We start from the raw sequence: 23,912 nt of genomic DNA on the forward strand, positions 1-23,912 counted from the left end.
GTGCCGCAACCCCAGAGTGACTGGACTTAACGGTCAGGGGTCCCTTTACTCACATAGTATGAACTCTTGATGAAAAATGAGGTGCCTTTCCTAAAAGACAGTATTTTAAAATGCTTCTGCAAATAAAAAGGTTTTATATAAATGGCCTCGGCCCAGTATACCTGAAGGAGTGTTTCCACCCCCATCGTTCTGCCTGGACACTGAGGTCCAGTTCTGAGGGCCTTCTGGCGGTTCCCTCACTGCAAGAAGCGAAGTTACAGGGAACCAGGCAGAGGGCCTTCTCGGTAGTGGTGCCTGCCCTGTGGAACGCCCTTCCATCAGATGTCAAGGAAATAAACAACTATCTGACTTTTAGAAGGCATCTGAAGGCAGCCCTGTTTAGGGATGTTTTTAATGTTTTATTGTGTTTTAACTATTCTGTTGGAAACCACCAGAGTGGCTGGGGAGGCCCGGCCAGATGGGCGGGGTATAAGTAATGGTCGTGATGATGATGATTTTAACCCAGCACTGAAAGGCATATAATTTCACTGCCAGGATAAAGATGTATATGATCTGAAGAGAAACCATTGTATATACAGAGAAGACTCTCCTCAGAGAATGGGTAAGGGCCATAGTTCAGTGGTAGAGCATCTACTCAGCATGCAGAAGGTCCCAGTGTGAGAGCCAGTGTGGTGTAGTGGTTAAGAGCGATAGTCTCATAATCTGGGGGACCAGGTTCGCTTCCCCTCTCCTCCACATGCAGCTGCTGGGTGACCTTGGGCCAGTCACACTTCTCTGAAGTCCCTCAGCCCCACTCACCTCACAGAGTGTTTGTTGTGGGGGAGGAGGGGAAAGGAGATTGTTAGCCGCTTTGAGACTCCTTAGGGTAGTGATAAAATGGGGTATCAAATCCAAACTCTTCTTCTTCTTCCCCCTAGGTTCAATCCCTGGCATCTCCAGGTAGGGCTAGGAGAGATCACTGCCTGAAACCCCTGGAGAGCTGCTGCCAGTCGGTGTGGACAATACAAAGTGAGAGGCACCAGTGGTCAGACTCAGCTAGCTAGGGATGATGGGAGATGTAGTCCAACAACAGCTGGAGATCCAAGTTTGATAAAAACAGTCTTAACTTGTAGAGCCAGAGCAGCGTTTCATCTGCATTGCCGATTCGGATATTGCTAGAATCTCCTTTCCGTCATGAAACCCCACAGATTGGCCCTGGGCAAGTCATTCCTCTCTCAGTCTAAGCTACCACACAGAGTTATTGCAGCAATAAAATGAGATGATCCCATGTACATTGCCTCGAGCTACTTGGAAGAAGAGCAGGATACTGATGTGATTTTAAAAATAGTTTGGAAAAGACTAAACCAATGGCATTTAAACACATCTGCAACTGATGTGGCCATCTGCAATAACTGATTGCAAAAATGTAAAAGAACATTGGTGTCCTTTTATACAGGGAATCTGGAAATACAAATCATAAACATGCTGCAATCTAAATAAGAAAATTGAGACTAGAATTGAGCTTCATATAGTGCATTTACTTGCAACAGACGTGCCCTCTCCTCCATTGATGTTTATAGTGTGTAATATGTAAAACAATGGAAACAAAAAAATAATAAAGAACTACTGTAGCCCCAGCAAACCTTATCTGAGTCCTGCAGGAACCTCAGAACTGAATTAGATTTGTTACACCTGTACAACTAGAATGGAAGAACCCTGAAGTACAAAATAATTTGAGCAGTTAATGATCTTAAATTTAGTTTTCAAAATAGCAGTTTGAAATGAGTAGTTATTGAAATGTACTACTCTTTCATAATTGAAAAATCAACCTAGTTAAAAATACAGCTTTAAAATTAACACTGAAAGAAATGGGATGAAGCAATCACCTTTTCCTTAAATCGGTATTATAAGTCAGTCTGCGTCTATTTCTACACAACTTCTTAATAAAGAAGTTAACAATTAATATGCATTTGTATAATTCCTAACAAAACTCTGTTGCTCTTTTCTGACAGATTTGCTTGTTCTCTTAGGTTTGAAGATTACAGTGGTACCTCGGGTTAAGTACTTAATTCATTCTGGAGGTCCGTACTTAACCTGAAACTGTTCTTAACCTGAAGCACCACTTTAGCTAATGGGGCCTCCTGCTGCCGCTGCTCGATTTCTGTTCTCATCCTGAAGCAAATTTCTTAACCTGAAGCACTATTTCTGGGTTAGCGGAGTCTGTAACCTGAAGCGTATGTAACCTGAAGTGTATGTAACCTGAGGCACCACTGTATTTCTTAGCTAGTTTTATATTATTTTTAAAATCTTTCTTAATCACCTGAAGAGGCAGGATGGCTAAGCATACAATTTTAACAGCATAATTCTATGCAGTCTTACCCAGATGGGAGTATTATTGAGTTCAATAGGACTTACTCCTAGCTAAGTGTTTTCAGGATTGTAACCTAAATAAATATAAATGCATTACGTCACTTTCTGGACATTATGAATGTTAAATTGTTGAAAAACACATAAAACCCAAGTTGTTAAAAAATTATTTAATTGCAAATTTGTAGCAGACTTATTTTTTGGGAGAGCAGCATGCTTGGCCCATCCTTCATTTTGAATATTATTATATACGGTACATTTTCCTATAAAAGGGATAGGTGGAATCATTTTGTGGGAACTGGTTGAATGTCAGACATGTTTTACTTCTATCTACTGTACTATTTTTGATAGGAAAATCAAAACAGGATAAAATTTGTTGCAGCCTTATCCATGCTTTGAAATAACACAGTCAACATAATTATTTGTTCTGCAGCCACATCATTACCTACTAGCTCAGGCCCCCTATTGGGAAGAATAAATAAATATGTTTTCAGAAAATTATACTTCCTAACACCAACTGCAGCTTCTAATTCCATTAACAATTAAAGTTCTATTGACACATGCAAGTTTTCCATGTCCAGCTTTGACATGTGAAATTCTAATGCAGTTAACCAATAGCAGCACAGACACTTCCTTTTCTTTTTCCTTCTCATGTGTGACTTGACATCTGCTCAAAATACTCCATTTTAGCTGCATGCTTATGCCTCCATAACCTTGCATTTTCAAACTTTCACCAATAAACCATCATAACAAAATATTTCACTTAAAGTTAATTTGCATCTCTGGGATCATCATAGTAGCAATAGCACAGTTGGATTACAGATGAAGGCAGCTCGGTTCTATACCACGAAAACACCTGTAGTTGGATATACAGTGGTACCTTGGGTTAAGTACTTAGTTCGTTCCGGAGGTCCATACTTAACGTGAAACTGTTCTTAACCTGAAGCACCACTTTAGCTAATGGGGCCTCCTGATGCTGCTACGCCGCCGGAGCACAATTTCTGTTCTCATCCTGAAGCAAAGTTCTTAACCTGAAGCACTATTTCTGGGTTAGCAGAGTCTGTAACCTGAAGCGTATGTAACCCGAGGTACCACTGTACATAGGAACTACCATACCTCTGGAAGATAGGACAGGTCTTACAATCCTTCTTCATTTATTTGGCTCTGTTAAAGCAATGGCTCAGCATCTAATGCTGGTTGGCAGATTTGCAAATAGAATTTGTATCTCTAATAATAAAAGAGAGCAGAGAATAGAAACATCAGCAAAAAAAAATCTGTGTGTGTGTGTGTTCATGTTGCACAACTTCCCAAAACCTGTCCTGGATCTGGCACTATGAATCTCAGTGAAAGCCAATGGGAATTCAAGTACACCCAGAGCAGGATGGAGGGGGAAGAGAAAAAACGTATCTGCTTCCAATCAGGAGCTGCTGTGAACATAGTGAGAGAGAGAGATGCACTTTAAAGGCAAACTGTCAAGGTTAGTAGGCCTCAAAAGTATGACCTACTTTTTTTTTAGCTGCTTGCCTGTTTGTATTTGCAGAGACCAGCGTTCTTTAGGCAAGCTCTGAAAAAAATACTTCAATAGAAGCCACTAAAATTTAATTAACCCGTCACCCTTGATGAGCTCTTCAGCTCCACATCTGCAACCTTACAGCACCGATCTATCACCATGAAACACTGTACTAAACTGCTTCACATGTGTCCTTCTCTAACACAAAGATCAAACCAGTTACAAGAACTTGAAATAACAGAAATGGTGTGTCCCAGCTCACACCCCAAAGAAGTAAAGAATTTAGTTTGCCATTCATTTTTCAAGCTGCATGTGTCCTCATACAGGAGAGGGAAAAGCAGCCGGGCCTTTACTTTTTTTTTTCACTGAACAGGTTTCAAAGAAAAAATGCTATTTTGGCTTAAAAAGCAGACTGCCTCTCCAGCACTGGGAAATACTAGAACAAAGAGAGAAAGTTAAACCCTTAATACTGAGGTAAGTTTTTACCTTATCTGTCTGTGAACATACCCGAACTTTAGATTCTGGCCTGGAAAAAAAGGTGTCCCTATTCTAAAAGTATAAAATACCCTATACAATGCACAGGTGTATACTATTTTGAACCTGAAATGCAAAACACTGTGCAAAAGGCAAACCAAGGACAAGGACATGCCTGGAAGCTCGCAATCTAATTTAAACATAAAACATAAAGGGGAAAGATAGGGAAGGTAATGCGGTTAAGGAAAGGAAAACAAGGGTTTTTGTTTTTTTAAAAGCAGGTGGATTTTAAATAAGTCGGGAATAAGAAGGATATCCAACTATCTTGGGCACTGAGCCCCAAAAGAGTTGTGAAGTTAGAAAGGCCAAGGATGAAAGAGATTATTATGAATTTAAAGAGGCGAGTTCTTGACGATCAAAGGGTGTGAGATGAGATAGAAAGGCAGAAGAGACAGAATGAACAGATTAGAAGGTTATAGTGATGGTGAAAAGAGAAGAGGCAGGGAGGTATTGATGATGGTGGAAAACACAGGGTTAGGAATGCAGGAGAGGGCAGTGAAGAGAGAAATATATAATCTCCTTCCTGGTCATGCCCAGTCTCATGTGGTCAGCAACCCAAGTCTTCCTCACCTAGATGTTCCAAGCCACGTTCTCCCAAACCTCTTGCCGGTTCCTTGCCTTCCGACACACTTCCTCTTTAGGTATTAGTCAGCTCTCAGACCTAACTGTAGGAACAGCCTTATGAAACATACAAGAAAAGAAAACCCACAGAACTGGCTAGTTACCAGCCTCAATCCACTGCCACCATGCAGGGCAGGCCCCTGGTAACTCTGGGAGATTTCAGGGGAAATCACAGAGGTATTATAGGTGCCATATCTAATTTCACATATCCCTGCATGCTATAAATTTCCCTAAAAGTCCTGTTAGGTACAGGCTGCAAATGGAAACATTCCAGGCCAGTCAGCCCTGACCTTGCCGAGATACCTCTACTCACCTGCATTGTATTCTGTATCATCAGAGCCACAGAACTAAAGAGGTGAGACAAAGCAAAGCTTAACCCCACATGGGTTGCGATTTCAGGGAGAAACATTTGATCAGTTCATTTTTCAGAATTCATTTTTCACCCATCTCCAGAGTGATCCTATCTCTTACAACAATGCTACTTCTCACAACAACACTTAACATTGGCAGCAGTTAAGTGCTCATGCTCTTCACTCATCAATAGGCCCTTCTCAACTGTATCAGACACTATGAGTATCATTAATCCTTTCTGTATATACAAGAATAGAGTCAGGTGGGTTTTTAGCCAACCAGAGAGCTCAAGTCTACTGCACAAGCAAAATGTGGATTGCACGAGAGGGGTTTTTTTCTGCAGTGTACCCCATATGTGGAACTTCACCTGCTTTAAGCGGGTATCTTTCTCCCCAGTTGTATTCCAATATTAGTTCTCTTGAAGCAAGCTTTTAATACAGTTCTTGCTAGAATTTAATTTATTATTATATTTCTTTATATCTCACCTCTTTCCCAGACTGGAACTCAAACCAGCAGCTTACACAAATTAAAACAACACGGGTAAAATACAGAAAGCTAAAAACATACAAGATACTAGTTAAAAAGTAAAAAAACACACCTATAATAAAATTTAAACAATATAAAAATAAATCTATTGAAATACAAATAACATTTTTGCCTCTAAGGGTTGTATCCAACACTAGGAGTTTCGCAACAGAACTTCCCCTCCCTCTCCTCCCCCACCCCACTTGCTCCCAAACTCTGTTCTGTGGTTTTCGCCAATCGTCCAAGCAGATCTGAGTGGCACATAGGGAAAAAAGAGAGGAAATTCTGTTGTGGAAGTCAAAAAGCTTACGCTAACTAAACATCCCTTCATGCTTTTCCTTACTGATGCTGCTCTTAGTCTGGAAATGGTGTTTTAACTACGGGACATTATTATTTTCATGCTTATTTTAAATTTTGTAAGCTGCAACTCTTTTTGGGAGGGAAAACAAAAAGCATATATTTTGGTGTAAGTAACGAAATAAATTGCCACCAGCATGGACCATACAAGAGCAATCCTCACTACTTATGAGCAAACGCAAAAAGTATTCAGCTAGAAGCAGATTACATTCCAGATAAGCCATCTTTGGCTAGCATAAGGCATGTTAACATAATCGTTATAGCTTGGTATTCTAAGTTAACAAAACGACTTACAAAAGTGTCTCATTAAAACAATCAAAACGTGTAGATAAACCACAATGGTAGCAAGGACATCCCAACAACAATTAAAATCTAAGAATACAGTGGTACCTCAGTTTGAGAACAGTCCAGTTTAAGAACAATTTGGTTTATGAACTCCGCAAAACCGGAAATAATGTCCCAGTTTGAGAACTTTACCTCGGTCTAAGAACAGAATCCGAATGGTGGAAGGGCACCAGTGGTGGGAGGCCTCATTAAGGAAAGTGTGCCTTGGTTTAAGAATGGTTTTGGTTTAAGAACGGACTTCCGGAACAGATTAAGTTCATAAACCGAGGTACAACCGCTCTACAACAAGCCCACCTGTTGATTCTTAGGCAGGTTCATTCACCTAAGAAACTCCATCAGTGGAAGCATGGCACAATGACTTCCACTTACCCAATGGAGATTTTTCTCCTCTCCTCACCCCGCACGCCCCAGAACTGGCTCAGTGGGGGGTCCAGGAAATTCCCTCAGAAAAGTGAGTGGAGAGAGGAGAGGGGAATTGTTCTGTCTGGCAAGCTGAAATGCTTGTGCAGGCAGAATGTTCATAATAGCACAATGTTGAATTCCACCCTATGTCTTGTTGGTTTTATGATGGGTTGTTGGGTTTTTTCTTTTCCCCCTGTAATTTTAACTACTTCACTGCATTCCCTCCCCTTCTTCTTAATGTAACCATTCTGAAAATTTGAAGGGGGGAAGTTTATGAATGTTTAAAGTGGTACCATCAGGGACAATAAGAAGCTTCAAGAGGGATTTTTTTGAAGCCAAACAGCACAGGGGCACTAAAGGTTAACCAAGGGTTAAAAACCCTTTCCACACACTCCTTTAACCTCCCAATCCAGATTTGGAGACCCCCCACCACCCTGCAGCTGTTTATTGTTAAGAACAAGGCGTGCCCAAGACCTAAGTTTGCTATTCAAACACACTACTGTGTAATGTGTAATTTGGCCCCGAAGTAGCTACCCATATTTGCTGTTTTATTCAGAAAAACCACACATGCGAAAGCAGACCAGAGCTTAATAAAGCATTCCACATCTGATCCCTGCACGTTATGTTGGCCTCCTCCACTTCTAAAATCCACACTAGCCCCAAATCTAGGGGACAAGCCTTATTATTATTATTATTATTATTATTATTATTATTATTATTATTATTATTATTTTCATAGGTAAAGGTAAAGGTACCCCTGCCCTGGGACTTTTTCAGTCCCAGAAGAATAACCAGTTTTGCTGCCCTGAATGCTCTCCTTTCTCCCCTGCCCTCCTGCAAGCCCAAACCTCTCAAGTTAGTCAACAAGTGAAGAAAAACCAGTGGAACAAGAATGCCCCCTTTGCTCGCACTGGAGGAAGGAAAAGTGGGGGGAAAGAAAAAGCTTTGACAAGATGCTGATATTATGAAGGCGGAGTGTTGGGGGACACACAATGATTCCTCTGTCTAATATTACCTCATCTGCAGCACAAACCCTTGAAAATCACTTAAAATATTTCTCATGTCAAATCCAGAACATCCAGCTGAGCATTTCTTTTAGCCAGCCTCCCACCTAGACTTCCTGTATGGGAAACACACAGCATTAGAGGTCAGTTTTGGCTGCTGTATAGGTGAAAATACAATCAGCGGCTGTTTCTCTCCCTGTAAGGTAGCAGCAGCCCTTCTGACTGCCTGTCCTTTCCCCTTCCAGGGATCATCGGTTCTTGCAGATCACAAACGAGAAGCTACATCCCACAGTCCACCAACAATACCTACCCCTTAACAGGCTCACTAGAGATTATTAGTAAGAGGAAGGAGGCAATGTAAATGCCGAGGCTCCGATGGTATCTTGCATTATGTGGATACAATAAAAATAGACTTGCAAGGGAAAGCATAAATCTTGGCATCCAGGCTCCATGCAAGGAGAAAAACACCCAAGGCAGCAATGCAGGCTCTCCAAGGCTAAAAAGAACTAGGCAGTGGTGCTATCAAGGCAAGACTGTAGGGCAGATATCAAGGGTCCTATTTAGCAGAATGAATTGGGGTGGCAGGGCAAATGCAGCCATCGTGGCTCACCACGTTTTGAAGCAAGTGGGGCAATATACATTACCATCTACAGAGGGGTTCCTCCCTAAGCCCATCAAGTTGCCTAACTACATCACTGGAATGAGACAAAACGTGTATTTGTGTGAACAGGGTGCAAGAGCAGTCCTTTAGAATTCAGTTGCAACAGCCAGGCCTACATGCTGGCACAGTTTCTAATGATGGGGTTTTACTGCGGCTTTACAGTGAATCAGACCAATTGTATGTCTAGCACGGTATCTGTCTACCTGGTCCCTTTCTGTAAGTAGTTTCCCCCATAATTCCTGCCCAAATTATTTTTAAGTGGAAGCTCCAAAGACATCACACACAGGACATGTGCTCTGTCACTGAATTATGGGTATCCCTACACACTCCTAGTCACTATTTCCTGTATCTGTGTCCCTCAGTTTCTGCCAAAAAAGCCCCTGCATTTTCTAAATCCTGGATACAGAACTGGGCAAAATAACAATATGCAAACTAGGCATGTAGACCTGGCTTTAGACCATTTGAGGTGCATATTTTTAGGACTAATAATAATAATAATAATAACAATACTTTATTATTTATACCCAGCCCATCTGGCTGGGTTTCCCCAGCCACTCTGGGCAGCTTCCAACAAAATATTAAAATACAATAGTCTGTTAAACATTAAAAGCTTCCCTAAACAGGGCTGCCTTCAGATCTTATCTTATTTCTGTAACTGTAAGCTGTTGGTAATGTTGTGTTGTAATGTTGCAACCAACCCTGGGACCTTAGGGTGAAGGGCAGGTGATAAATTAAAGAGTAGCAACAGCATAAATAATAACAATGTGCTGGATACAGAAAGTGAATGCTATGAGAATGAGAAAAGGGCATTTTATCATCCATTAAAAGAAGCAGCAAGTTGCATCAATTTGCACAATGCGTGAAAAGGGGCATGGCTGGGAGAAGGCTACCAGCAAAACAGCTGTTTCTTAAAGAACAAAGAAAAACAACATGACCAACTAGGAAGTGGCAAAGTGTGTGCTGCTCTGGAGACAAGAACTGGGATACAATGTGAACTAGAATGATGGAAGAAACCTTAGCAGTAGGATTGGCAGGTGAGAATTTCGTTTCTTTTTGTTCCTTATATCTGAAATATCAGAAAGGGATAGAGTTGTTGGCCAACTTCACTTTAAGACTTTGTTTCAGAACAGGCTTAGAAGGGAAGATTTATTCCTTTCTAACAAGCTCACTTTAAAAATCCCCATTTAAAACAGGGCAGGACACAAAAGAGCACGGAGCAGATTGGTTTGTTCCATGCTTCCATATATTAAAGCAAGCTCCTTCCCTTTATCAACATAGGCGACAGCTAGGTTTGCCTGTGTACACACACAGGAAATACAATGACGGCTGCTTCATCAATCTCTCAGGCATACTTGGTTGCTAAATGGCACCAGCATAGCAAAAGCAGCAGATCCAGACACACAGAGGAAGGAATGGCCTTTCAGTGGCATGAAGAATTTTTAGTTAATTTTTTGGCTTTCAAAAGATTGATCAAATTTAAATAAATCCACATACTACCTACATATTAATGTATGTGCCATTTTTTGTGATAGAAACAAAGTGTAAGTTACTATCCATAACAAAAACAACACTTAGCATTTGAATAGTGCTTGTAAGTCTTTAAAGTGAATTTAGAATTGTAGAATTGGAAGGGATTGCCAAGGGTCATCTAGTCCAGCCCCCTACAATGCCCTCAGCTGTCATTATCTTCTTATAATCCTTACAAAAACACTGCAAGGCAGGTGTGGGGAAGCTTAGGCCTCCCAGATATTGCTGAACTACAACTCCCATCAGTCCCAGCAAGCATGGGCAGCACCCAGGGAAGATGGGAGTTGTAGTTCAGCAACATTCGGAGAACCAAAGGGTCCCCACCCCTGCTGTAAGGTAAGGCAATATTATTATTCTCATTTTGCAGAAAGGAGGACTGAGGCAGAGAAGGAATTGCTTGTCTAAGGTGATTGTCTAGGGATTCCTGGCAGAGGCAAGATTTGAACTAGGGATTTTCTGATTCATAACTCATTCTCTTAGCCACTACACCACAGTAAGGAATTTAACAATGAACTGTAACTATGGACTTGCATTTATATTTAAAAAATTGTTTATCTTATGATAGCACTTCCTCGGATTTAAACTGCATGATAGTGGGATTAGATTTAAGCAAGCTATTCACATTAAGAGGTTTGGGGATTCTGCTGCCCACAGGAACAAAGTTGTTAAGGAGGTTCCTTTCACCATATGGCAAAAAGGACTCAACTTCCTCAAATCCAGTTGAATAAAGGACCCTAGGGAATGCTTCTCCTTCTCCCTCTCCCTCCCTTGCACACACACACACACAGAGAGAGAGAGAGAGAGAGAGAGAGAGAGAGAGATTGACAAAGGAAAGGGTTGCCAACCTGTTTTTCTTTCTTCTGTATTTTCATTATCATCAAATATGGGGTGTATATTACTTCTGTAATATAGACAAGACAAAAAGGTCACATTAACACTGAATGCACACAAGAACTGCTGTAAAGTCTTTTTAATACAACACCCTCTCTGAAGAGCAGTGACACACTCAGATATAAGTCCTGCTCAAAAACACTCTGTATTACTCAAGAAGGAAGGGCCTTTTGGAGTCTAAACAGATAATCCTGAGTCACTGATTTACATGACTGGGAGCCATACGATAGTAGATAGACAGACAGACAGACAGACAGACAGATGATTTGAAACTTCCTCATTACACCTATAACTCTACAGCGGGGATGGGGAATCTGCCATCCTCCAGATGTGGTTGGACTCCCACCAGACCCGGTCAGCATTGCCTATGGTCAAGGATAATGGTAATTCCCCGCCCCTTGAAGGCTTATCAGGGGACTGTCCATCCCATGGATGTCAAACAGGGATTCCTCAGAGTGTTAAGTAGAGGTCTTCCAAACCTTAGCCATTCAGATCCTTTGGGAACCTCATACATTATGCACCTTAATGATACATCTAAGATTTATTTAACTCTACATTTAAAAATGTAATGGGGGGCATTTAATGCATACAACATACAGATACACTAAAGAGGGAGGGAGAGTTGGTTAGTGACCTGCTGAGTATAAACACTATTAGATGTTATGCAATATGTGCAATTGCTTTGAGATGCAAAGTAGTCAGATGGGTGGGGTACAAAACATTTATTTTTATTATTAATAATAATCCTGGAGCTTTATAGAAACAAAAGAAAGTACTCTACCAATTAAAAATATCCTTTCCCACTTGAAAATATGGCCCTATAAAAGTGCGGCAACATTTGGAGACCACTTCCTGCTTTCCCATAACTATGCAGATTGAGAAACATGCATTTACCTTCTCCAGGAGCAATACATCGCCTTCTTTGAGGAGGAGAGGGATGAAGGATCTTGTTTAGTTGGAAAGCAGGGAAAAGAAGAATGTGCACACTCTGGGGTCAGAGCCAGGCCATTCTCATTTCAGTATCCTGGAAAGGGAAGGGACATAACCAAAAGAGACGCAGTCAGCCTAGCAGAACAATTAGGAAATAAATGGTATCCATTAAATATCAAAACAATACATGTGACAGAGTGGTGTAGTAGTTAAGGTTGAAATAAGACTGTCGAGAAACATGACAATCAGCCATATGCCGAGTTCAATTATGTGTATGCTGTGGGTGGAATTTAACATTGTGTAATTACAAATGTTCCATTTGTGCAAGCACTGCTGCTTGCCAGACAGAGTGATTCCCCTCTACCCTCCCTCTCCATGCTGTTTTGGGGGTTCTCCCAACTTTCCCAGAGCTCATTTCAAGGGGTGCAGGGGGTTTTCACTGACAAGGTTGGTTTGGTGACTATAAACAAGTACAGTCAACTGGAAGCCCAGCCTCTTTGAGATGCAAAAGAGGCCATGTGCTAGATACTGCAAGCAACCCTCAAATAGCTCTACCCCTGCTTCAATTTGTGCTGCAGAGCAATAAATTTTAAATGCCATGCCCACCCACTCTCTTTTCAGCCCTGGAGTTGATCTCTCCGACACAGGGATTTACTTTGCCTTCTGAAGTTTATGCCCTGGATGGGTGAAAACCAAATCCAAGCTCACTTTAGTTTCCCAAGTACTGAAATGGGTGGTGCAGTTCACAGTGCTGGCAAAAGAACAGGACTCTTCATAAGAGTCTCCATCCTCAATCGTTCAGTGGACTGAAGATCCTGTTTTGACAGAGAGCAACTCGCAAATACATATTTAGAAACATTTGGCAGTATACACAGAACTCTATGCTTACACTGCTTGTCTCTTGTGCCCAGGCCCAACAACAATAATAGCTCCAAACTCTGAATATAAAAAATTGCTATGACCCAAGGCATTTATGATCACTATTAAATCCAGGGGTATTTTTGAGCATTTTTAAATTAAATAATAATAATTATTTTTTGTCCAGGGGGCTGGGAGCAGGAACGAATATACGCCCAATGGCTGAACCAAAAATCCACCTATATCTCTAGTCAATAAAGTTGAGCCATCTGTAATTCAGATCACTGTCTGCTTGAGTTTATTAATCACATCTTACATTTAGCCACTGCTGGGTAGGTGGGTGGGTGGAATGCCACTGTGACTGGTACCGTGATAAACTAACTTCATGGGGAGTTCCCCCAACTTTTTTCCAGAAAAAAAAAACACTGATTACATCCCAATTTTTTTTCTCTCGCCCCCTTTTTCCTCCTTTCCGCACCTCTTCCTGTTCGTATGTTTTAAAAATAACAATCAATATAAGTATTAATAAACGAACGAAAAAGCGGAAAAATAGAGCTACATGAGAAATGACCTGTACACTGATAACTGTTGGGCATTGCTTGAGTTACACTGTGACCCATTGTGGTGCAGTGGTTAGAGTGCTGGACTAAGAGCTGGGAGATCAGGGTTCAAATCCCCACTCATCAGTGAAGTTCACTGTGTGGCCCTGGGAAGAGTCGCCGCCTCTCAGCTTGACAGGGGTAACATGAGAATAAAATGGGGAAGAGGAGAAGTATATACTGAGCTCCTCATAGGAAAGGTGAGATATACAGTGGTATACGGACAAATTGCGTGAAAAGGACAATAGTGACTTTGGAAAAGAATGGGAGCCCTTTACAACATACTTGCAGAAACAACAAAAAAACATGGACTCGCTGGCAGGATTTAAATAAACATTTGCAACTTTATTGACAGAGAACAAGAAATATAATGAGTGATAACAGAACATTATGTATAAACAGCAGAATGTAACATGTGATGTAACAAACCAGAAATGGAAGTTGGGGGAAGTCAACAGGGAGGGGGGAAAGCAGAAAATGGATGTTAAATGATGATAATGAATAATTGTTATGAGAAAAGAAAATCAATAAAAATTATTACACACACACACACACACACATATATACATATACATACAGTGGTACCTCTGGTTACGAACTTAATTCGTTCTGGAGGTCCGTTCTTAACCTGAAACCGTTCATAAGCTGAGGTACCACTTTAGCTAATGGGGCCTCCCGCTGCCTCTGTGCCGCAGGTGTGTGATTTCTGTTCTCATCCTGAGGTAAAGTTCTTTATATATATATATATTATCAAGGATTTTCTTGTTTTACAGAAGTAAGTGTAATGCCTCGTATTTTTCTTTTTCCATGTAACATTTTTACAAATCCGTTTCATTTGTTGAGGCATTAGGAGGAAAATAAAAAAAAGAAAGAAAGAAAAAAGAAAGGGGGGTGGAGGGAGGGAAGATGGATGGGGGTGGGGTCTGGTGGCGATGTTTCTATTATGCTTAAAGTATGTAGAGTTTGGGGTCAGCGTTGCTTGTGTTGTTCACTTGTGTTCCTTTGGTGGTGAGAGAGGTTGGGGTTGGCCTAGGGTGTGATTGTTTGCTTGTGATTGGCTGTGGTGATCTTTGTTTTCGTGTGTGAGTGAGGTGGGTCGGTGTTTTGGATCAGGTTAGCCATATTGATTTGTATGCTGTTGGTGGATTATTGTCATTGTCCTGTTGGGCTGAGCCATACCGGGGTGAAGGCGTCTTCTTCTGTTTGTCCCCGTGTCAGTTTCAGTTTATTAGTTAATTTTTCTAGTAGGGCTGTTTCCCATACTATTTGGTACCATTGGTCCATGCTTACTCCTGACAGGTCTCTCCAGTGTCTGGTTATGGTGTTTCTGGCTGCTGGAAGTAGGTGGGTTATGAGTTATTTGTGGTGTAAATGGGCATTGTTATGAGGTAAAGTTCTTAACCCGAGGTACTACTTCCAGGTTAGCAGAGTCTGTAACCTGAGGTGTTTGTAACCCGAGGTACCACAGTAAATATATTCAGTAACTAAATGAAATAAACTGGCTGCTATAAACCTAGAGTTGCTGGTTGATTGCTAGGGCAGAGGGATGAACAGACCAAAAAGTCTAAGGCCACCAGATTATTTGTTAATTTCTTTTATTGTGGATAAATAAATCAAACACAAATCTCTTTTCTAAAAATTAAATCACAATTTGGAGATTATTACAGCTTCTGGAAGAACAATATCGATGCGCTTCTGAATAACCCTGCTTAAACCACGCTCAGCATTTTTGGCTCAGGCGGAGAAACTGGGCTGATGCTGCTCCCATAAGCAACGGAGATCCCTTTTGTGTCTCTTTTGCTTTCCTACTCCAAAGTGGTTACAGCCGCACAGTAGCTCCCCAGCTAGGAGGCGAAAGCCATGTGACAAAGAACACGGCAAGCAACACAGCAGCAGGAAGAAGCCAGAGAACAAGGAGCAGGCTAGTTGAGCACAGCATGCCGGGAATTTTCTGCAGGTCAAATTTCTACCATGCATGCATAATATGGGCTTCATTACTGCCATCTTAATTGGGTGGAGTGGGAAGGGGGGAATCAGTTAGGGAAATAATGCCTCAGCAAAGCCAGAGAAAGGTGGGGTCAGGGAACCCAGAAAGGCATGTCTGGAGCAAGGAGAGGATTGTCTCAGCTTCCTGGAAGCATTAAGCAGCCTCTCCATCTTTTTCTTTTTCTAAATCAAGCTTGCACAAGGCTGCAGAGCTACCCAGTCTCCACAGGATGGCACCAGCCCAGAAATGCTGAACGACCCAGGAAAGTTGATTTACTTTACCTCTTATTTTAAAGCCCAAGAGCCTCAAATTTGCTGCATCCATTAGGTACAAAGATTTTAACCAAGAGATGATTTGCAAACCAGCTCAAGTACACCCTTCATAAGTATCAAGAGTAAAAGAACCTGCCTCAGCTGTGCAAATTTAACATATCATCAAGTGCATATGATGATCTCTCAACTACCAACAAGCATGCAGCGCCAAAAGGATAAGAATCCCATTACAAAATATTTTATCTGTAAGTCGCCATACAAGGGTGGGTGATATACAATATTGATTAGAGTAAATCCACTTAAGTGCATTAATTTCAGTGGGCCTTACTCTAAGTATGTCTAACATTAAATATTACCACAGAATAAAAACAGCATAAAAATTACAGCAGTAGAAACAGCACGCAGCATCACTAAAAACATGTAACAGACCTAAAAATCAGTGGATTGCAAATGTATTCACCTACTACTGAAAAGACCACAAGGAAGGTGCCAGGCAATCATCTCTGGGGGTGGCATTCTATAATCAAGTGCCAATACAAAGAAGACCCTTTAACTGGTAGCTAACCACATAATTCCTCTTGGTGGGGGCACCTGCAGCAGAGCCTCTCAATATTCAATTGAGGAGACGACCCATCAGGTAACATTGTCTCAAGCTTTTTAGGCTTTAAATGCCAAGATCTGCACACTGACTTAGGCCAGGAAGTGAATTGGAATCCACTGCAGATGATTAGCATGATAAGTTCTAAGAAGTCAAAATGGGGAAGGGTCAAGGGGGCAGGTGGCCAGATACAATTTTTCAAGCAGCTGGTCACATCCTCAGGCCACAATAATTGAAAGTGATCCAGTACAAATGAAATGGACAGTGCACTGGACACCACCACTGTCTAAACACTTTTGTCTCTAAAGTGCCTTGTAAAGTTGTTACAGCAGGTCTCCAAAGATGTCAGAGCAATGCCCTCTTGCCTGGATGACAAAACCTCATTCATCTGCCAGATGGATGTGATGGTGGCAGAGAAGCAAGCTTTCTTCACTACCGCATGGTAGTCCCGATGGTGCAACCTCGTCTGTACTGAGATGTATGTCACCTGAGCTCTAGATGCTGTCCCTCTTGTTTCGTCACATGCTGGTCACTGGAGTACCATGTTAACATACACACTCCACAGAGATGGGAGCAATTGTGTCAACGGCTCTGCGCATCTCACCATTCCACAAGTGAGACTTGAACTTTAGCCATGTCAGCTAGAAAATCCCTCCCAGCATTCAGGAAGCCATCAGGTTCCATTAAGTCTCAGAGGGCAGACCATATCAATAGGTAACTCCACTCTTGCAGAATAGAGTAGCTGCATCCAAACCACGTGTTAGTCATTTTTAAAGCATTATTTGTACATTTATGCAATGTAAGGTTAATTTATCACCTTAACTAAAACCACACAAACATGTAAGATTTCTCAGATGCCTACCCATCAGTACTGTGCACAGCTGCCTTCTGCTGTAAACTAGCAGAACTGAGCACATTGCAGGAGAAAAAGGAATATATTTGCAAAAATCATGGCACACCACTTGAGCAATGCTTCATTTGTTATGCAGCTTTACTTGCCATAATATCTTCTTACTGTCCAGGAGCTTAAGTCCCAGTTGTATATCTCCTTTCTTATTATTCTTCATCTATCATCAGTACTATTTTTTTCTGCATGTTTCTTCCTAACTCATCTTGCTTTACAACCTATTCATTTGTGCCTCCATGTTGTTGCTTTGATGGGGATAAAGGCTACATTCCTAAAGCAGGTTTTTCTTTGTGCCCCAAACCTTTTTTTGACCTCCAATAACCAATTGTGTACTTTCACAGTGGCACTTTGGCAGGCCATCTCATGAGCGACATGAATTTTCCCATCACCACTAAGCACGTGCCTCTCCTCTATCCCTAAAAGAGCTGCCAGATTTTGTTCCTTTACTGCACTATTCCTGTGTGCAAAACCTCCCAGCATCCCAATTTAAGATCCACCTGTACACTTTGACAAGCAGATATGCCAACATCCCCGCTTCTGCATTAAATATACAGAGATTAAAATCTCTGTTTAATCTCAAACGAGGCTGCCTAATTTTCTAATGGAGCTGCAGTTTTCTCATGAAGATAAGGATGTTTTTGCTGGTGTACCACGTAAGTGTTTCGACTGTTTAATTTGAACTTCATTGCCAATTATTAGAAATGGACAGGTTTTATGCTTCATTCCATGATGGTTTTTATGTTAACTCAGAATACTATTGATATTCCTTATCAAGATGCAAAATCATCCCATAAGCAGAAGCAGGAGCATCAAGCTACATTCAACACAGCCAGAAATAAACATTTCCTAACAGGTGAGACTATCAGACTGGGCAACTGAATCATCACTGGGGCTGTTCTAAGTAGCCGACTCTCTGCTAGTACCATTGCTGGGATTGAAGCATCTGCCTATTACCCTGCTCTCTTTGATTTATTTTCATTTTCCCAAGTGTGACACATTCCTCCAACGAGGCTGAAACAAAATCAAGTTCCAATTATGCATCCTTTCCGTCTGGGTTCTCCTGGGAATTCTCAGAGACACATAACACATACAGGAGAAAAGCTGTTACCGAATCCACAAAATCCACTTCAATCTACTTTAGAACAGATACTATCCATGGTAGCCTCAAGCTACACAGCTGACAGAGTAAGAAATGCAAGGACCACAAATGCTCCACTGTATAACCACAGCCAAGTTTTGCTGGACCGTCGGCAGCAGATTTCAATCAGAAGTTGACAAATATCTCTTACCCATCACGTACTTTTCAGCTATGAAAAGTGACTCATTCAGACCCACGAGGACAGATTTGCAAAAACAAACAAGGAAAAAGATGCATAAACAACTTCTGCATTGCAGTTGAAATCACAATTGTGCTAGCAGTACTACAGTACTAATCTTGGTACTAGCAGCTTGTCTGTATGCTATTATGTATTCACATCACAGCAACAGTCTGTTAATTTGTCCACCGCAGATTTCTAAAAGTAGAGCTAGACCTTTAAGGTGCAAGATAACCTCAGGGACTCTGGGGCTTGAAGCAGAAGCCTGAAGGCCTTAGGCTGGACCCAGCCTGAAACGCTGCTATAAGCTGTGTGTGCTAAAGCTTCAGAGCCTTCTTCAGATACAGAAAGGAGGAGGTACATGTAGTATCAGCCACCTGGTAGCATAAAACCCCTGGACTGCTGGCCTTCTGCCTTTCTCTCGTCAACAAAGCTGTACTGCTTTGCTTACTGGTACTTCATGACCAAGATACCTACTCAAACCCTCCAGGTCCAGATTATGCTATGGCCACCCACACCTCTGAATGGGCTCCAACTGGATCCACTATACGATCATGCAAATTTGTTAATAAAATCTGGAACTTAGTGGTGATCCCTCCTAGTATGTGTCTGCAATAGTCCTCAGTGTACAAACTGGGTAACCTGGTAGACAAAGCTCAAGTTTGCAGGGAAGGTTATCCTGAGTAAAAAGAAAGGGCAAGCTCACGGAACTAGGATGCAGGAGAGGACACTAGCAGAAAGCACATTCAGGTGAAGGATGCATAACTAGTCAACACACTCTGCTGAGTCACATGGTAGAGAGTGGCATGTCTGAAACACGGAGCAGGGAGTGCATATCATTCTTCTAAAAGGCAAACAGTTATTTCTAACTCGAGGCAAGCTACTCTTGTGAAGAAAACTGTTCTTCCCAGCTACAAAAAAAACCCATGTTGTTACTGCAGAGTTACTCACCAGAGTGGGTGAGTGGGTAGAGAAGGCTGGTTTAAAAACTTTCCACAAGATACTTGCTACTTGCTGAATCTAGGCACAGCCCTCAGCTCCCAAGAGCAGATTCAAAAAACTATCTCCCTGCCTGTTTTCTCAACATCACATGGTTTGGGCAGTCACCTGATGTTGAGACATGTGGAACTAGTTCTAATGGTAAGGCTCATAAGGTAGAATTCAATATTGCACACTTCCAATCATTCCATCAGTACAGGCATTGGAGCCTTCCAAATGGAATGGTCTCCTCTCCTCTCACTGCATACTGTTCTGGGGGTTCTCCTGACTCCCGCCCACCCTTGGAGGGTGAAAGAAGAAGAGAGAAGGAAAGCCCTGTTGTACAAGCAGAAATAATTGCACAGGGCTTCTGGTGAAAGGAGTGATTAGGTGAATCCCACCCATGGTTTAGTGGTTAAGAGTGCTGGACTAGGCTCTGAGAGACTCATGTTCAAATTCCCATTCAGCCATGAATCTTACTCAATGAACTTGGGCCAGCCATTTGCTGTGAATATAAAATGGCAATGGGGGAACCATATGTGCTGCCTTGAGCTCCCTTGGGTAAAGATGGGATATAAATGTGGTGGTGGTGATGTCGTCTTGTTGGCCCAAATTTATTTATTCTTCCTCATCACTTAGGGGGAGGGCTATTACAGATGTAAGGAGACCATTTACAGACAATGGTTCCATGCAAATATTCATCAGGAGAAGGAGCATGTGAGAAAAAATAATTGGGTGGAACTCAATGCCACATTAATACAATTGTTCCATCAGTGTAAGAATTTCAGCTTGTCAGTTACAATCTTCCACCTCCTCACCCCCCACACTGTTCTGGGGGCTCTCCAGAGTGGATTTATGGGAGGCCTTACAACATCTGACACACACATTCTTGACAGCAATAGTGCAAATACCAGGGGAAGAGGACAGCAGTTAATGGGCACAAGTAGATTCATGCCAGTTCTCTGTCCCTTAGCATTTCACGATGCAAAAGTGCAGATGGAAAAAGAGACAGGAAATGACATCGTCTCTACAGGGTGAAGCAACACCTGAAGACAACAGCTCCCAAGGCAGGCAACATACAAAAGCAAGAAAGGACAACAGAGCGCAGAGAGCAAGCAGATTCCATACAGAGGAACAGAAGGCATACTTCCAAAGCATGACTGGTTGGGTTTTTATTTATTTATTTTACTTAAATATTTTTAGCAAAGCCCTTAAAAAGCAGCTTACATAAAGTAATCATACAATATCACCTTTCATTAAAAACACCTGTTTGACACAGTACTTTAAACCAATACGTAGGCCAGCAATGTGCCGTTATAAATCAGCTAGAACAATTTCAAACAATTTCAGCAGCTCATAAAATCTTTATGAAAAAGCAGCTTGCAATAAGTGGGTATTTAAGATCCCTTTAAAATCCTGTACTGATGGGTCATACACACAGATGTGTTGGGAAGGAATTTCACGGAGGAGAGGCTGCCTCTGAAAGAGCTGTGCCTTTTATGCCCGCCAATCTAAATTTTACAAAGCGGGACGTTGAAGCTTTGTAACTGCATGGGTGGGTTCATATTGGTGAAGATAGTCAGTCAGATTAACTGGCCACAAACATTTTACGGCTTTAAAGATCAGTACTAGCACTTTAAACTGGGCCCTGAAATCTACCAACTCCCAGTGGAACTGGTAAAATATAGGTATTAAATGTCCCGACCACCTTCCATGCCGCCCCAAAATCCAAGCAGACTCATTTTGCACCCAGTGAATATACGGCATCTATGCCAGTGCCTCATGCTGAATAGGAAACATACGACTTGGGCATCTGACCGATGTATCAAAAATACAAGGTCAATTATAGTCAAATAACTGTGAATTATATTTAATCTTTGTTTATAGTGTTTTCAAAACATACATATGGAACAACAACAGAAAATAACTGTACAGCTTGGTGCATGCCCAGCTAAACAGAAAACCCATAAAGAAGAGAGCATCACTAGGATCAACACTAGAAATACCATGGTAACAGGTTCTTCTATAATTGGTTTTTTTGTGACCAGAGAGCACCACAGTTCCACCCTGTCAAGTCACAAATACTATTTAAGACATTAATTTATCAAACTATAGCAAATTACACCAACTGCAAAACAAAACCAATTTCTCTAAGAAATTGACGTTTTCTATTGGAAATAAATTCCGAGAAATTTTACCTCTTCAATTTACACGTATTGGCACTGACCTCGAGAAAAGTTTAGTGCAGAAATACCGCAAATCCAAAAAGTGCAACTGGTAGCAAAGGTAATTATAAAAAATCCCTCAAGGCAGTCAGATTGCCACCAGATGTCAAGCTGGAATCTGGAACTCAGTATCAGAGGATTCCTATGGCAGAAGGATCCTCTGCAAAAAGCGCACCCTGTTGAACTTCATAAGGCTGAAGGCAGAGGTGCAAGGAGCCAGCCAAAGGAGGGAGGAAGAGGAGAAAGTATTTCTGGGGTTCTCGTGACTGGCTAAAAATCATACCAGTGCACACCTTATAAGCCCAGACACCTAAGAAGAGTCAGCAAACTGTTCAGTTTGGTTTTGCATTTTTAGATGTTTAATTTATTGTTAAAGACTACTTTTGCTGCACTGAGGTTATGTATTTTTTTCATGTTGTAAGCCACCTTGAACATGTTTTGAACTATGGAAAGGTGGCATACAAATAAAAGTTTATTTGTTTGTTTGTTTGTACGCATAAAATACCTATTTTGTTCACCATCCTCTTTCATACAGCAGCCAACTAGAAATCTTTTGGAAGCTGATAAACAGGAATTGAGATCAAGACTGTTGTTGCTTTCCAACAGCTGATATCCAGAGGGATGTTGTGTCTGAACCTGGAAGTAGGTAACACATAACCATCAGTATCCATTCATAATCTTAGCTTCCATGAATTTGTATTCAGAAATCTGTCAGAAAGCCTTCACTCAGAAAGTATTTTGTTAATGCCACTCAAACCCCTTGTAGTATCCAAATGTACATATATTATTTCTGTTATACAGAGCAGAAAGGAGTGCAGAGAGAAGAAACGCCATGGTGCATCTGCAGCAGCACAACGGGATGCCTTCATCTGCCCCAGTTGCAACAAAACATGTCTATCCCATACAGCAGGCGCTGAAATCTTCCAACAGTCTGACTTCACCCGCAAAAGCGCAACTCCTCCATTGTCTCCCAAGAAACATGGATGCCAACAATAACAGAGCAACAAAGAGGATTCCCGTAGGATCCCTAGAACATACAACAAAGTGAGGGAAATATGAACTCATCATCCCAATGGCATGACCTGGACAACTGATCAGGCTACCAAGAGTAGAGGCTCAGAACAACCACTATTTTCTCTTCAGGAAGTTCAAGACAAGGTGCATAGTGGGCAGCTAATTGCCATCACACCAGTCTAGCAGCTATCTGAAACTAAGAACGGCAATGATCTCTTGTCAATACTTACCTAAATTCTTGGTGAGAAAACAGATGTTCATCAGCTACACACAAGGTACGTATCTACGTTAAAGAAAGAAGAGTCCCCTTTCTGCACAAACCGTAATCTTTATCTAAATACAAATGTTTTGTTTATCTTGCCTTCCCTGTGAGCCAGCCATTTGTTTGGACAATTTTCTGAGTGATGGAGTAAGTTTCTGTATTTTTATCACATTTGTGAAATCAATCAACTGGTTTGAAAATAAGCAATTCTTTAGTTTTCACACTGTTGTTTTTGTTTATTTGTGGACTATTTGGCTTTTCAGTTACTGTTCTGCCATTTCTACAACTGCCATTTTGCAATGATTTGGCTCAATGTAAAAAAAGGTAAAAAAGTAAAGGACCCCTGGACGGTTATGTCCAGTCAAAGGCGACTATGGGGTTGCGGTGCTCATCTCGCTTTCAAGCCAAGGGAGCCGACATTTGTCCACAGATAGCTTTCGGGGTCAAGTGCCCAGCATGAATAAACCGCTTCTGGCGCAACGGAACACCGTGACGAGTGCCAGAGTGCACAGAAACACCATTTACTTCCCGCCGCAGTGGTACCTATTTATCTACTTGCACTGGTGTGCTTTTGAACTGCTAGGTTGGCAGGAGCTGGGACAGAGCAATGGGAGCTCACCCCGTCACAGGGATTTGAACCACCGACCTTCTGATTGGCAAGCACAAGAGACTCAGTGGTTTAGATCACAGCACCACCCGCCTCCTTTGGCTCAACGTGCCCTGGATGGCACTGTATGGAAACCCCCTGAGTTTCGACACAATCTAATCTGTGCCTGCTGTGTTTCCCATCAACACACCTGTACTGAGACACATTCAGCATTAAAAATGGGCCAGCTACTGAACACATAGTTTGGTTTTGTTTTTAGTTCACCCAACAGCCAGGGAAAACCTG

At 41.6% G+C, this 23,912-nt stretch overlaps 1 protein-coding gene across 9 annotated transcripts in view; it reads right to left on the minus strand.

The window, feature by feature from the left end:
• CHD6 (chromodomain helicase DNA binding protein 6) overlaps positions 1-23,912 on the minus strand; it is a 101,354-nt gene that overhangs the window by 53,174 nt on the left and 24,268 nt on the right. For 6 of the 9 annotated variants that reach the window (XM_083443946.1, XM_083443942.1, XM_083443945.1 and 3 more), the window contains exons 2-3: positions 11,969-12,098; positions 11,029-11,084 (exon numbers count right to left, since the gene is read on the minus strand). In XM_083443946.1, the coding sequence (XP_083300072.1) occupies positions 11,029-11,061 (33 nt within the window). In that variant the 5' untranslated portion in view covers positions 11,062-11,084; positions 11,969-12,098. Of the gene's footprint in view, positions 1-9,670; positions 9,723-11,028; positions 11,085-11,968; positions 12,099-23,912 lie in introns of all 9 variants that reach the window. The other 3 variants (XM_083443949.1, XM_083443948.1, XM_083443947.1) reach the window with 1 other exon arrangement.

This window comes from Podarcis tiliguerta, assembly GCF_965153285.1.
Source record: "Podarcis tiliguerta genome assembly, chromosome: 6".
In the NCBI taxonomy this organism is placed as follows: domain Eukaryota; kingdom Metazoa; phylum Chordata; class Lepidosauria; order Squamata; family Lacertidae; genus Podarcis; species Podarcis tiliguerta.